General features: G+C 41.6%; 1 protein-coding gene across 1 annotated transcript in view; it reads left to right on the forward strand.

The window, feature by feature from the left end:
* LOC117550361 (vacuolar protein sorting-associated protein 13B) overlaps window positions 1–16,337 on the forward strand; it is a 115,556-nt gene that overhangs the window by 62,413 nt on the left and 36,806 nt on the right. Inside the window, exons 9-16 of the mRNA XM_034222777.1 lie at window positions 685–780; window positions 1,854–1,976; window positions 3,236–3,373; window positions 5,462–5,549; window positions 7,678–7,863; window positions 9,768–9,937; window positions 10,416–10,610; window positions 16,164–16,288. Coding sequence (XP_034078668.1) covers window positions 685–780; window positions 1,854–1,976; window positions 3,236–3,373; window positions 5,462–5,549; window positions 7,678–7,863; window positions 9,768–9,937; window positions 10,416–10,610; window positions 16,164–16,288 — 1,121 coding nt within the window. The remainder of the gene's footprint in view (window positions 1–684; window positions 781–1,853; window positions 1,977–3,235; window positions 3,374–5,461; window positions 5,550–7,677; window positions 7,864–9,767; window positions 9,938–10,415; window positions 10,611–16,163; window positions 16,289–16,337) is intronic.

The raw sequence follows: 16,337 nt of genomic DNA on the forward strand, positions 1-16,337 counted from the left end.
TTGACTTAATACTAAAGAAACATTGACTTACATTTTTCCCTTACTTTAATAAATGTTCCTGAATACTCAATAAACACGTTAAGTTCTTGGTATCTTGAGTTGTTTTGTCATGTTCTGATTGTATGATCTTATAAAACTAGAAGGGGCCTAGACAAATGTCATCTGTCCTTGTGTGGATGTAATCGTTTCTGTATTTTTTTAGCATTAGTTTCTAATGCCTTTTTGCCCTATACACCAATCCTTAAATGAGCTTTTGTATATTTTTCAAATCATATATCTGTTTCATTAATCAATCGTGGGTACACACGCACCCTCACAAAAAGAGACGGATGTTTTTTTAAGTGTTGACATTTTGTGACATCTCTGTATTGTTGTCGTAACCGTTGCTTACTCTGTCAAACAGCGCATAGCTTTCACTGGTTGTCTCCAGATATAACTGCCATGTTAAGACTTGATTAATATGTTTTTTAAATACCTTATCTACTTTCTGAATGTCACAAAGTCTCAACTGTAACAAAAATATTTGTCTTTGTATTGCTTCACGTTCATGGTCTTTTGCTTTACTGTATATGTTTGTGACACCTGTTTAAGCATTTCCCAAATCGAAGTTGAGTGGTATCTTTACTTATAATTTAGGTTCATTTTGAACCTTTTATTACATGATTGCTGTCTCTATATTTGCAGCTGACAGAGACCCAGTCAGAGAGCAGCTACTACAGCCCTCAGAAAGTCAAGTCCAGAGAGGTCCTGTGTGTGGAACAGGAGGGGATCACTATTGAGGTAAGATGCCACAGCTTCATTCTTAAGAAATAAGCCATTTATTGTTTTATACAAATCGTTATACTTCATTGTCTACATTTTTGACATTCCATATTATAAACAGAATAGCTACACTATTTAATGACAGCTTTCTGTTATCAGCCCCATGTCCAGTTAAAATCTCAAAATAAGAAAATAGGCACACAAAATGTATATACACATTTCTGATTACATATTATCTCAAGCTCTGGATTGCAAATGTATTTGTAATATTAAGGGTGATAAATGTTTTAATCTGAAAAATATATATTATCTTCACAACATGTACCCTTGTGCAACCATTAGACAGACCTATAAAGATCGCGGTTCCCCCCTCTCTTTCCCACTATTGGTGTCTCCTTATTCACTGTTGGATAGAAGTTCATCTTGTTTCCTTCCTGTATACATTTTAAAGCCGCTCAGGTCTCTAGTCTCTGCCTGTCAACACATGAGAGTTGAATCCTAGTCGGCCCCAGTCTGATCTTTTCCGCATTTGCCCCTTGGTGTAAACAGATAATACCGTTTTTCAACCTTATTGGCAGTTTACCTGTATGAACTAGGAAAGGGTTTTCTGCTCCTAAGCTTACTACAACATGTGACAGTTTTGAGAGATTTTTCAATTCTGGTAATTTATGCTTTTGGTGGAAGAGGGAGAGTGAGCCTTCTGAACTGGGACCAAAAGTGAGAGTGTTGAAAGGCAAAGGAATGACTAGTAACATTTAGGAAAACCATGCCTTGTAATGATTTTGTGGTGAAACGTAATGTTTATTGGATAGCTCTCCGCTTAATTGTCGGCCGGGTAGAGCAGAGTCAACCACACGTTACTGCTTACAGAGTCTGATGGACTGCTACCACACAATCACATGCACACACCACTCTCAGGTCTGACCCCTGATCTTTTTATTATACCAGAATAAGCCCACCTTATTTGTGAAAAGTCCACAAAAAATGGAGTCTTCATTCTTAGTAAGAAAGTAATTTATTCATATAAATTCTGTAATTCTGTTCTGTTATATAATAGCTGTTAAAGACTCTTCCTCTGGTTTTTATTCCAGGTGCTGATGATGGGGGAGCCCTTCTTTGATTGTCAAATAGGCTTTGTGGGGTGCCGGGCACTCTGCCTGAAAGGCATCATGGGAATACGAGATTTTGAAGAAAACATGAACCGACTTGAAGAGGTAACAACTGCTGAAGAACCTCAATGAAAAATGTAAAAAGCTTAAAACTTGAATGAGAAAGATAAAGAAAAAGTAAACACCAAGACGAGAGATCACTTTCACCTGAACCCTGTCTCTGCAGCCTCCATTGCTCCCGAGAGCCTTCACACAGAGATGTGTTATGGTTTGTTTTGGGAAAAGAAAGACATATCTTTGCCTTTTTGACACATATGACTGTGTCAGCATCAGTCTCGCTATCAGCTCATAGACAACACTTTTGGGCTCAATCCAAATAAATGCATTTTCATCAACTATCGTATTTTCCAGACTATATGTCGCACCTGAGTATAAGTCGCTCTTATCAAAAAACGTGTCGTTAAGATAAAAATAAAGATTTATAAGTCTAAGCTTCGGTGTTTAAGTCGCATCTATCCACTGAAGTCTTCATCCTCTGTGCCGCTGTTAAACACTTCCGCCAACTCCGGTGAAAGTGTTTAACAGTGACACAGAGGTGTGGATGAAGCAGCATGTCCTGCTCCGGGCTGTCCTCAGACTCTCCATCAGAATCAGCTCCGATTAGACCTTTCTGAATCCAGACAGGATGGTGTCGGTCGTCACTGAAGCCCATGCTGTGTCCATCCATCCCACAACATCCTGGAAAGTTACGTGACGCATCCTCCCAGTTCTTATTATACATCCATGATCCTCCCGGTTGCCGTGACTTTTTTCTTCTTCGTGGTGCAGCAGTTTTCAGTTGTCACGATTGTATACAGTGCTATCTATTGGCCGGAGTTTGAACGCAGTTAGACACAATTCAATATATAAGTCGCTTCGGAGTATAAGGCGCAGGACCAGCCAGATAGGTAAAAAAAACGTGATTTATAGTCCGTAAAATACGGTATGTATTAATTGTGTAATTGATTATCTTTCTAAGCTAGATCTATGACGTATTTGCCAAGAGTCCTCTTTAACATTTGTGCCATTCCCAACATGAGTTGCATGCAATATATTTTCATCATCTATAAACGTTTTTAATCCTTTCACATTCAATAGCCTACATTTAATACAGCACTTGGCTACATAAAATGTGCCCCCCAACAAGCACCGGTTAGGAATGATAACTGGTAGCATATCTCTGATTCCATAGCAAAGACTGGTCTATTGTGTGTCCCAGGAATTACTTTCCATTGTCTACGTTCCATGGTTTTATTGAAGGGACAGTATTTTTGTGACATCTGATAAAGTATTGTTCACATTCTCATTTTCTTTTGTCACTGTAGGATGCAGTGTTCTTCAGCTGTGGGGACAGCCTAAGCAGTAAAGGAATGACCTACCTCACCAATTCCCTGTTTGACTACCGCAGTCCCGAGAACAACTCTGTCAGGGCTGAGTTCATCCTGGAGACTGCTAATCACAAGGTCAACATATGGGACTACACTACTCTTTCAAAGAATATTATCAGAATGTTTGTTTAGGATTTTTTATGTAAACATTTTTTTTTTATCTGTTTAAATAATGTAGATGTTGTTATGGATGGAGGAAAGATGGCAGAGACTATACCTTATGGCAGAATTAAAGCAGTCAGTTCCAAACCAGACAACAGCCAACTCAAAACACACCTCACACCTGGCCCTAAGGGCTAACACACTTATTTAACCAACAGCATTACAAGAGAATGCATTAAACATAATGAAATCAATGATGCTGTTTACATGAACAGCACATGCTGTTGACACAGTCCTCACTAAAACAAATATGTTTCTCTATTTTCAGAAATATAAAGTCTTCATTGCCAAAAAAGAGAACAAAAGATGATTCTGTACAGATATTACTGTGGCTTAAGTGTCTTTCTCAAACATGCAAGAAAGGAATACAAATGTGGTTAATACAATACTTTATCCAGGTCACACAACAATAATCCAAAAATATTACATTCAGTATTTTTTCAGCTATTATATGGAAAAGCTCAAAGTACAGCTTGTATCATTTTAAATCGGTACTAATTAAATACAATAGTGTGTACTTTTTAAATGCAATTTCTTATTTTTCTCTGAAATAAATCATTTCAATGTGTATAACTGCTGAATATCTGTCAGTCTCCGGGCTGCTGGCTGCAGTAGAGGAATGTTCCTGCCATCTGAGCAGTAGTGTTGAAGCCATTATTAAGATGAGATAACTCTCAGCTCCAGTGTTGACTCTGCTCAGAAATGGTCATGACCCTCAATGAAGCCCATCCATCTGGGCGGTGGTGGCGAAGTCCATAGGTACTTGGCTTGGGAACCGGAAGGTCACCGGTTCAAGTCCCCCCAAGACCAAGTGCTACCGAGGTGTCCCTGAGCAAGGCACCGTTCCCTACACTGCACCCCGGGTGCCGTACATAATGGCAGCCCACTGCTCCTAACACTAGGATGGGTCAAATGCAGAATGTACATTTCCCCTCTGTGGGCCGATTAAGGGTACATAAAAAAGGTATATCTACTTGAAGATGAAAGAGTTAAAGGTTTTGTTGTTAATTCATTAGCGGTTTTGAAACCAGCCACTGGCTTTGATCCAAAAGCATGCCAGAGCCATTAGAGGTCCCCTAATAAATATTACTCATTAACCTGCCTTGCTGATAAGGTTCTATTGAAATGTCTGTTTAGAGAAGTTGAGTGTGTCCTGATTGGGGGTGTTGAATATGTGGGCGAGGGGGGCTTCTCTCATTCATTCTTTCTGTTTCTTGCTTGTTCACTTATTCTCTCTTTCAACCAGTGGTTTGTGCAATATAACTTTTGCTTTTAAATATTGTCTAACACAGGGTCAATAGCTCCAACTTGCACACAAATAAGTGATGAGTGGTAACAGTTTATCCTGGTATATTAAAAAAGATACAAGTTTTTGCCAAGATCTAGATTTGAGTTGTTAACAATAGTGATAATTGTCAATGAATAAAAGTGACAATTACAAAATAGTTGAATTATATACATATTGCATAACACTCATACTTCATACTTAACATACTGCACAAATGTACATTAAAACAGGTTTAATCAGAATTGTTGGATTTGTCATGAAGTCCTTTCTTTTAATAGATACGTTTTTCTTTCCATTGATAGTTTATGGCGTATAAGCAAGTAAGAACAGAACTGATGTGTACCAAATGACTACCCCATGCACCATATATACTTACTAATGCGTACATTTAGTGAAGTGTCTTCTCTTTATCATCATTTCTGAACAAAATAGTTGAAAAAGGTGGTTAGTTATAATTTCACCCCAGATTCAAGACATACAATACCTCCTGCCATAATCAAGTCTTTTACAAAAGTTCCAAATATCAGTGATATTGTTGACCTGTAAAAAAAATTCCAACTAAAAAGATGAACCCCTTAATTACCCTTTGTTTTATCTCTAATTTGCCCCCTTTGCCGTATCCACCATGACCCCAGGCACTGGCACTCTTAAATGCTGTGAGCGTGTTTGCTCCCTTTCTGCCATGTTTACCTGACTCTGCTCTTGTTTGACAGGAGACCTATACGGAGATAGCAGGCATTCAACGCTTTGGTGCATTCTACATGGATTACCTCTACACAATGGAGAACAGCAGCAGCAAAGGTATTGTGTAGTTCATTCCTTCTCACAGAGCTTGTTTGCTTAACTTGCCGGCCTTTCTTCCTTTTCTTTATACCTGTCCTGTTCTCCTTTTCTGCTTTCTTTGCTTCTCCCTTCTCCTCATCCTCATCAATCTTTTACTTGCTGTCTTTTTGCTTGTTCTGTTCTGTTGTCTCGTCTTGTGTTGTCTTCTGTTCTCCTGTTCGGTTCTGGTCTGTTCAGTTCTCTTGTCCTGTCCTCTCTTGTCTTGTCTTCTCTTGTCTTGTCCTCTCTTCTCTTGTCTTCTCTTGTCCTCTCCCCTCTTCTCTTCTCTTTTCTGCTCTTCTCTTCTCTATGTCAAGGAGCCCCCTGGTGACTTGAATAAAGAGCTGTTCTTGTTTGAGTCCCCTCCACCTGGTCCTTGACCCTTCCTGTCCTCACTCTCACCCCAAACTTACCTGGAGGGCGGCTGTCAGAGGTGTTTAGTCTGCACTGACATGTATTTGAGTTTCTCTCTCCCCGCTGCTTGTTGAAACACTGTTTTTCTTTACCTGTAAGCTCTTGACAAAGTGAATGGGCTCCTCTCAGCTAATTAGGTGTCACTCTTCCTCGCAGAAGCCTTAAGATAGGCAGGATTTCTCATTCCTCAGCTGCACCACTCAAGAATGTTTATACAGGTCTGAAAGATCTGAATTTCCCATTAAGTGATAAAGTATTTCCCCTTTAATTTAACACACACACACACACACACACACACACACACACACACACACACACACACACACATCTAATACAATCTCTATGAAACTCCTTACTGTGGGTAATAGCAAAATGGTAACAGTAGAGCCTTTTGGCCCATGTCTCCCTTAATTCTAACACAACATGGTGTTAGGGCTTCATGCTTCATGGAGTGGAAACGACCAGTTAGAGTGATAATTAACTTTGGCATCATTTTGATGATATAGTGTACAGTTGTCTGTAGATCTGGTTAAACCAATTGAACAACTCACACATATTCATTGATGTGTTAAGAGTTGAGTGTCATCTATGCTGTCTCAACTACCTACACTTGTTCCCTTTTTGTATTCCTCTTTCTGACTAGGCTATTGTTTGCTCTTGCTGTCAGCTACAGATAGTAATCTAAATTAAAAAAAAACATTGATACTGTCATCCTGAGCTGTCAAAGTCATTTCTGACAGCAGGATAAGTGTCAGTGTAATTCCTGCGGGACGGCTGTGGTTACCCTTGCCAGTTGGAATGCTTCTCTTCTGTCAGTGTTTCTGTTCTTCTCGGACGCGGACCAGATCCAGTGTCAACCAAACAAATTAGTTTCCATTGCCATGGGACCAACATAAACTCTGAGTCAACTGAAACACTAACCGACCTAGGTCACATTCACCATTGACTTCACATTAGAGTAACGCTGCAGATTAAAAACTTTTTCTTAAATCTTGGGAAATGGAGACACTTTTAAATCATCTAAATCCCAGCTAATTTAAGCCTCCTCATCATTCCACTGACCGTTCTAACTGCAGCCATATGGTTGATATTAGGCCTAATCCATTGCAGCCAAATCTCACTGAAGAAGGGAAGGGGAAGTGGCATTGCACATGCCCTTTATAAATCCCCAGAATTCAATGGAAGTTTCACCCCATCCCACGACATATGCAGCTAAAATAGTTGAACTCATAGAGTTGTAAAAATGTTTGGTGCAGTGGTAGAATGTAATGAAAATAAAGAAACTTGTGACCCTTTGTCCTCTTTCTTCCTCACTGCCATTCATCCACCCCCTTCATTGTTTTTTAATTTCTCCCTTTTTATTGCCGGGGAGCTGAGTCTTTCAAGTGGCCCTCTGGAACAGGGGCCTGTGATGAATGAAGGGACAGCTGTGTGAGAGATTTGGACATTTGGAATATTCATCATTCAAGTGGGTCACGGCTGTGAGAGCTGTTCCCTGCTGCTGTGTTACACCAGTGCCAAACATTTTTTGGGATTCTATACTTAAACACATGTACATGAAATAAAAAAGGTGACATATCCATTTGACTTGTTACATTTTTGCACTGACTAACAAAAGAATCCTCAAATTGTAAGAGCACTACTGTACCATTTAGAATTTCGCTATTGTATGCATGTTTGTTTCTGTTTGTAGAGCCTCAGGACTTCTCTGTGGTGAGTTTGGAGGAGGTAGTACCTGCCGTTCAAGAGACATCAATCAAGAGGCTTGTGGTGGGAGCTTTGGAAGTCAGACTGCACAGCAGTGCCGTCCACCGCATCCTCAAGATGGTCACCTGTGCCATGGAGCACGAGTATGAACCCTACTACAAGCCACAGCCAGGTCAGTTATCTCCTACAGTTGCTCCATCTGTTTCATTCAGCGTTCTTTAACAGCTACAAAAACAGCCAGCTAACAAATGATAGCTTGCCATACTCCCTACACTCAACTAACACTTGATTCAATACTGTCTCTTATCATTTCTCCTTTTGTCTTCTCCTCCTTTCTACTCTGCACATGTTCAGAAAGCGCACAGTTTTCACTTTACAGTATCCTCATCACATTGTTATTTCCTTACACAACCCGTCTTTCAACACACAGCTGTACATGAAAGTAGTGACCTTTTGCACCACATGAGGGAGGATTAGCCAAACACCTTGTTAGTGGTAGTCCCTATGCAGCTATTGATGAGCTCATCCTTGGGATGTTGTGAAAGAACATGGAATGTGTGTCTGTGTGTAATATCTGTAGCAATAACTCTCATTTTTGCGAAACAATAACATCCGTAGGTTTCAGCTGTTTCAGCATCTGCGATAAATAATAGATGATGGGGTAATTACTGCAGAGCTTTTGACTAAAGCTGGGTAGGTCAGTGTGTTCCTTCCTGTTTCTATATGTGTGTGTGCTCAATCTGGCATTTTATGGTCTGGAGAAGGCTCAGTACAGTCATTGAGAAATTAAGAGTAGATAAAAGAGGCAAAATGATTCACCAAGGTAGCTATTACAGATCGAGTGAGAAAATAATACATGCCTTGTGTTTTTTCCTCTCCTGCCCTCCCCTCTTCTCTCCTCTCCTCTCCCCTCCCCTTCCTTCCTCTCTGGGGGTCAAGACTTGACTATATTTCTACTCATCTTGTCAAATTTGTTTTACTCCTCCTGATACACTTCTTGCTAATAACTAATGAAAAATCACTTCCCTCCCAAGAACTAGATGTGTGTACAGTATCACATTTTTCCTAAGATTAATGGAAGGAACACAGTCAAATGCTTTTTAAAGCTGTATCTGTTGAGCTGGACAAGAAAATCCAGGGCGTGACAGTAATAGTTTTTGTGTGCCATTGTGTGTTGGCCAGCACACTTTTGTATATCCGTTTCTGTCTGCTTTGAATACAAAGTGTTTTCGGGTGTGTAATCATGCCTCTGTGTACCATGTCATCTGCATGTCTTTTATAATTTGAGTGCTGACTGGGGATATTGACTTGAGGGCTGGCATATGATTGGATTGGACATGGCACTGCCAGATGAACCTGAAGCGGGTTGTGGCGGAAGGCCAAAGAGCAAAGCAGCAGTGGGATCAGGTTCTGAGCCCACCTTGGAGCTGGGAATGAAGCCCAACAGAACCTTTACTGAACTGAAACAAGCCCATGTCCTGGGAGCAGAGCCAAGGCGGCTCGGTAACAAAGTGCTCAGGTTTTGGTCCACCTCAGGCCCTGCACAAGGTTTAGCGGTTCAGTGCTCTGGTCCCTCCTTACCTTGGTGGGCGCTGAACTTACTCGCCTCTGTTCCAAGTTGACTTGCTTCACTTCATTTTCGGACTTTCCGGATGTTTCTGCAGTGGTTAATTATTGATACTGGGAAACATCCACTGTAATAAATATCCCTTGAAAGTTCTTTTTAGAGCTTGTTTATTTTATTTAGCATATGAGGTGGTGGTTTTGTTGAAAAATACTTTTGTATTGTTTAAATGATGCAGGCCGAATAGAGAGGCACCCACTAAAACAAATTGGTGTGCTTTACAGCTGACCTGTCAATAAATCAGTCCTCCTCAAATCTAAATACTTTTCCACTCCCTCACTTTATTCAAATAATGCACCACGGGTGATATACTTGTGGTTAGATTCATTTCAACAAAGATTTATTTTTTAAATATGATGTTTAATTGAACACTGCAGCCTCTTCAAGCAACTCTGCAAAATGTTCTAATATTTGTTACAAAGCTAACATTTGTTTCTGTTGTGTCTCTTTAGAAATGGTTGAAGAGGGCCATGGTGCAGCTACTCCAGAAGAGATATCAAGTTTAGAGGAATTCATCCCAACCAGACTCACATGTCTCACTCTCCTCTCAGTCTCCGTGACTGTCTCCATGGCAGAGTTCAACCTCCTTCACACACTCATGCCTGTGATCATGGGATGCAAGGTAGTGCACACAGACTTCATTCTTGCAAATAATATATTGAGAACCTCAAGAAGGGTTGATGCACTGCATAAAATAATTGTGTGAAAATCATACATACAAACTGAAATGGAGAGAGAATGATATGACCTCAAGATTACACATATGCCAACATAATTATAAAGAACAAATCATTTTAGGTACTAACTGAACCTTCAAACAGGTAACTGTCTTGCTAAAAAGGTTTAAATGACTTATAATGTACATATCTGAATATGTTATTTATCTAAAAAAAGACAACATTGTTTTGCAGTCTTGTGGTGAGGTGGGAAAAGTGTGTATTGTATTGTATTGTTATTCCTGACTCCACATTACTAAAGGTCTGCAATACTATAGGTTGGTCTCCAGATGCACAAGGAGACTGATGAGGACATTTTGACTTAAGACTTAACTTAGAACAGTTTCCTGCCTTTAATCCATTTCCCCCTTTTATATCTCCCAGGTTGCACCGGTGCTAGTTAACGTGCCAGTGTTTCAGCCGGTGCGCCCTCTACCTGCTGTACAGTTCCAGGTGGAAAGGGTGAATGTTGAACACACAGTGCCCATGTATGCTCCAGAGCTGGTCAGCACAGTGAGCCGCCTCAGCCAGCCTTCTGACAACCTGCTGCATCACTGCTATGCACACCTCTACCTCAAGGTGAGAGCCACACAATTCAACTCTGGCTGCACTGTCAGTACATTTAAAAAAATGTGACATATTTCCAAGAACATAATTGAGTAGAACTCTTTTGACACATTCACATTCAAAGATTCAAAGGTTTATTATCATATACACAACTACTGTGTAGTTAAGTAATGAATGAAACACTTTGGTTGGTAAGGTTCCTTAACAATGCAATTACAAGCCATACAAAATAAATACAAATAAAAGATAGATCTAGATCTGAGTTAGACCTTGCACATCTTTGTTTAATTTAGCATTTGCTCATTTGGTTCTCTTATTATAGTTATGTGCTGTTTAAGTCCGTTAAGAAACTATACCCTTGTAGGATTAATAAAGGATACCTTATATTATCTTATCCTTTCTCATAGTATGTATTTGATCATGTACATTGCAACTGTTTAATTTAATGATGTCAATTTTACCGCGGTCTCGTTATCTAAAATATTGACACAAAATACTTACTTACCGTTGTTTTTTATGTACCTTAGCCAGAAGTTGTCAGGTCAAACACACGGCCACAGTCGTAACTCCGCTATGAAATAACCCTAATGACCTTGATGACCCCTTTTTACTGGGTTGTAAAAATCCCAGCACTGAGCTTTCTGATGAGGACCAGTCCAACCCTGGTCTTCTTCATGATTTTTACCCACCAAGCCTGTGTTGTGCAGATTGTCCATACTCTTTGTCACCCATGCTTCATGATTTTGACAATTCAGCAGTTATATAGTGTGTAAATGCCTATTACTTACTATACTACTCATGTTGTTAGACCCTTTTATTGACAATGAATTTGAAATTCTTTTTTTAGTATGGTATGAATAATGTGTTATACCTCTATACTATAAAATAGTGTATGTATTCATAGCAACGCCTTCAGAAATGACTATTGATTTGTATCTAAATGTGTTCTATTGTATACATAGCTGTCACATAAATGACTTACATACACACTCTTTGCGTGGATATTCATTGAGAATAAAGTTAAGAAAAAGTCATAACTGATGGCTTTGTATCTACACTTGTGAATTGGTCTTGCTTTTAGAATCATCCTATAATTAAACTACAAATAAACTTGTTTTCACCTCTGCATTTATGGTTTACTTGAAGAGCCAGATGTCCCATGGAGTACATGTAGAACTATGGAGGCTTAAACAAATTCAGCTAAACCACATTTTAGGAAGCCTGGATAACATATCTGAGAAACCTGGGGTGGCCCAGTGTGGCCTGGTCTGGCCTGGTTGTTTGCTGGACATCATGCTGGTAGACCTTATCACAGGGTCACTGCAGGGTTAACAGTCAACTGGTCTGTGGCCAAATATCCTTCTGAACAAGCCAATCAGCATCTCTATCTGCCAATGCACTAATTCCTCCTCTGGATTTAGGCAGTGGGAGCATGACGAGGTCATTTTGGCTGCAATTCAGCCAGTTCAGGAAGTGATTTGAAACGGGTGTAAACTAAAGCTTATCTTAATCTGTGTTTTGTTGACACTGACTGACAAAGCTAAGGGGACTGTCTTGAGGATAGCAGGTAGCCATTGTTTCACTTTGCCATTTACATAGACAAGAACTCAAAGTCAGCCTTGCTCAACAAGGAGGCCAAAGAAGTAAATAGACCAATCATAATTGAAAACTAGGAATATTTGTATAATAGATTGTTTGGGGCAGCTTAAAGGAAAACACAATTTGAAATATTTTCTCAAATGGGAACTGCAATGAATCCGTCTGTGGCTTTATGAGCCCAAGCTTGCATTTCACTGGAGGATTTATATATACATCTTAGCTTGGCAATTACACAATTATATTTGGTATACTCATCACATCCAACGTTTTGTATGTCCACTATGGGCCATCTGCACAATTGGTTTGATAGACCTTCACTTGCATGAATTGAATCTGTCATAAATGAATATGTATACATATACAAGTTGAAGTAAAAACACACAGGAAAGAGGCACGACGTCATCCTTCAGCCCTCTGAAGAATCAAAATAAACTTTGGAAATGTTGTTGATGGAAACATTGTCTGAACAGTCCAGAAGCCATCAATGGGAATGTTGTTGTCAGATATATCCTGCATATATAGATATAACCATAAGGTGCAGCCATGTTTCATGAAGCACATTAAACTACACTCCAGATATTCCGTCTGACTTCTTCCCAACACCGTTAGCTCATCCATTCCTAGTATTTTAAATGCTAAATGTATATGCTATGCTATGCTTCAGCACAATTCGCTTCTCCCTGGTGTAAACAAGGTAGCCATGGGGTTGCTGTGTAACAGCGGCATCAATGCACAAAAGCAGCAACTCAATTGAGAAAAACAAAAAAAACTCTCTTTAAAATAGCTCAGAGAGGGCACTTCTTTCTGAAAGCTAAAAGTTAAAAGTGGTACAAATCTAATATGAGCAACTGCAACAGGCTGCATACACGATTGTTCAGAACAAGTGTGCTAGTGAACTTTACTAACTAATTAGCAAACTTTTGGGCAAAAATCTTTAAAGAAAAAAATGAATTTTCTGTACTTAAGGTACCCTAAGTATTAAGGCTGTCAGTCGCATGATCCATCCATCCATCCATCTTCTCCCGCTTATCCGTGGTCGGGTCGTGGGGGTAGCAGTTTCAGCAGAGAGCCCCAAACGTTCCTTTCCCTGGCCACATCAACCAGCTCTGACTGGGGGATCCCAAGGCGCTCCCAGGCCAGCGAAGAGATATAATCCCTCCACCTGGTCCTAGGTCTACCCCTTGGTCTCTTCCCAGCTGGACATGCCTGGAACACCTCCCTAGGGAGGCGCCCAGGTGGCATCCTAACTAGGTGCCCGAACCACCTCAACTGGCTCCTTTCGACGCAAAGGAGGAGCGGTTCAACTCCGAGTCCCTCCCGGATAACTGAACTTCTCACCTTATCCCTAAGGGAGACACCAGCCACCCTGCGGAGAAAACCCATCTCGGCCGCTTGTATCCGCGATCTCGTTCTTTCGGTCATGACCCATCCTTCATGACCATAGGTGATGGTAGGAACGAAAATGGCCCAGTAGACAGAGAGCTTTGCCTTCTGGCTCAGCTCCCTTTTCGTCACAACGGTGCGGTAAAGCGACTGCAGTACCGCTCCCGCTGCTCCGATTCTCCGGCCCATCTCACGCTCCATTGTTCCCTCACTCGAGAACAAGACCCCGAGATACTTGAACTCCTTCACTTGGGGTAAGGACTCCTTCCCTACTTGGAGTGGACAGTCCATCGGTTTCCTGCTGAGAACCATGGCCTCAGATTTGGAGGTGCTGATCCTCATCCCAGCCGCTTCACACTCGGTTGCGAACCGATTCAGTGAGTGCTGAAGGTCGCAGACCGATGAAGCCATTAGAACCACATCATCTGCAAAAAGCAGTGGTGCAATCCTTAGGCCACCAAACTGCAGACCCCCTCCCCCACGACTACGCCTCGAAATCCGAACCATGTATATTACAAACAGGATTGGTGACAAAGCGCAGCCCTGGCGGAGGCCAACCCTCACCGGAAATGGGTCCGACTTACTGCCGAGGACCCGGACACAGCTCTCGCCTTGGGAGTACAGAGATTGGATGGCCCTGAGTAGAGACCCCCTCACCCCATACTCCCGCAGCACCTCCCACAGTAACTCCCTGGGAACTCGGTCATACGCCTTCTCCAAGTCTACAAAACACATGTAGACCGGATAAGCATACTCCCAGGCCCCATCCAGGATCCTTGCGAGAGTAAAAAGCTGATCCGTCGTTCCACGACCAGGACAAAATCCGCATTGTTCCTCCTCAATCTGAGGTTCGACAATCGGCCTGACCCTTCTTTCGAGTACCTTAGAGTAAACTTTCCCGGGGAGGCTGAGTAGTGTGATGCCTCTGTAATTGGTACACACCCTCTGATCCCCCTTTTTTAAAAGGGGAACCACCACCCCGGTCTGCCACTCCTTCGGTACTGTTTCCGACTTCCACGCAACGTTGATGAGACGTGTCAACCATGACAGTCCCTCAACACCCAGAGCCTTCAGCATTTCTGGGCGGATCTCATCCACCCCCGGGGCTTTGCCACTGTGGAGTTATTTGACGACCTCAGTGACCTCCCCCCGGGAGATTGGTGTTGATCCCCCGTCATACTCCAGCTCTGCCTCTAACATAGAGGGCGGAGTTGTCGGGTTCAGGAGTTCCTCAAAGTGTTCCTTCCAACGCCCTAACACTCCATCAGTTGAGGTCAACAACGTCCCATCCTTACTGTACACAGCTTGGATGGTTCCCTGCTTCCCCCTCCTGAGGTGTCGGACAGTTTTCCAGAACAACTTTGGTGCCGCCCGAATTTCAGTCGCATGATGTCCATAGTTAATCGCGATTAATCGCAAATTAATCGCACATTTTGTACCTGTTCTAAATGTACCTTAGAGGAATATTTTTCAAGTTTTGAATACTCTTATCAACATATGAGTGGACAAATATGCTTTTTGCAAATGTTAGTTTATTATCATTGGAACAATGACAAATATTCTCCTGAATATTCTCCATACAACAACCTCTGAATATTACAATTATTCTCCTGAATATTTTCAACACAACAACCTGGAACCTCTCTCTCTCTCTCTCTTACACTCTCTACCAACCCTGTGTACTTCTCTGCACTGAGCCAGTTGCTCAAACAGACAAGCCTGTTTACAGTTGTCGGCGAAATGCCGCTCCTCTGTCTTCATAACAGTCAAAGCATGAGACTGAAGTTCCCACTGTGCGTCAAAATAATGCGCTGTGCAGTCGACACGTTGGATGCAATCCGAATGATCAAACGCAGCCCCTCGTCCTCCACAATGTTAAGCTGTAGTCACCCATTTAGCTATCGCTGTTGTTGTCCAGGCGTCTCCCCGGCAAACTTTCAAGCGTGGTCTGCCGCAAGCGAGCGGCAGGAGCGGGGCTGTCAGCATCAGCTGTGTGCTTGGCTTGCTGTTTAAAACACCTTTTTTTGTATCCATATATCTCGCTAAAATCTCCCACCATCCAACTAACAACAATAACAACGTCAAGCCTTTGGACTCTGAAACTACGGGGCGGGCCGAGGACAAATACACATGCGTTAATCGCACCTTAAAATAATTAGTGGTGTTACATTTTTTTTAACTGCTCTAACGCGTTAACTTGACAGCCCTTCTAAATATATATCGATTTCTTTGGAGAGTTAAACAAAAAGGTATTTTAAAAGATTTTGCCTTTTTTTTCCTGCCAATAGCCACGGCCTGTAAGAGCGCTACACAATGTCCGCTGGGAACAGATAGGGTTAAGCATTTCAGTGGCGATTGAGATGAGAGAACAATAAACGCCTGCTGTGTGCTTCTGTGTTTTCTTTCCAGACACTGTGTTCACCATAAGAGTTGCCATGTTTCTTTCTGGGGATCCAGGGAATGGTTTGATCTTATATGTTGCTGCATATGCATTTTCTTGTCTGCATATTTCTTCCCCTGTCTTCCCCTTTCTACCTCTCAACATCTCTCACACATTTGCTTTCTTTCTGTTTCTCTTTCCAGGTGCTTGGGTTCCAGGCAGGTTTGACATGCCAGGACAGTACGGGGGGTTTCCTGCCTCTCATCCCCATCATCCCTTCCTTCAGCACTGCGCTCTATGGGAAGCTGATCCAGATGCCTGCATACTGGTGAGCTACCTCAAATTGTTCTTAAGCCTTAACATTTAATATTGCCTAT

Source organism: Gymnodraco acuticeps, unplaced genomic scaffold (genome assembly GCF_902827175.1).
Source record: "Gymnodraco acuticeps unplaced genomic scaffold, fGymAcu1.1, whole genome shotgun sequence".
Taxonomy (NCBI): domain Eukaryota; kingdom Metazoa; phylum Chordata; class Actinopteri; order Perciformes; family Bathydraconidae; genus Gymnodraco; species Gymnodraco acuticeps.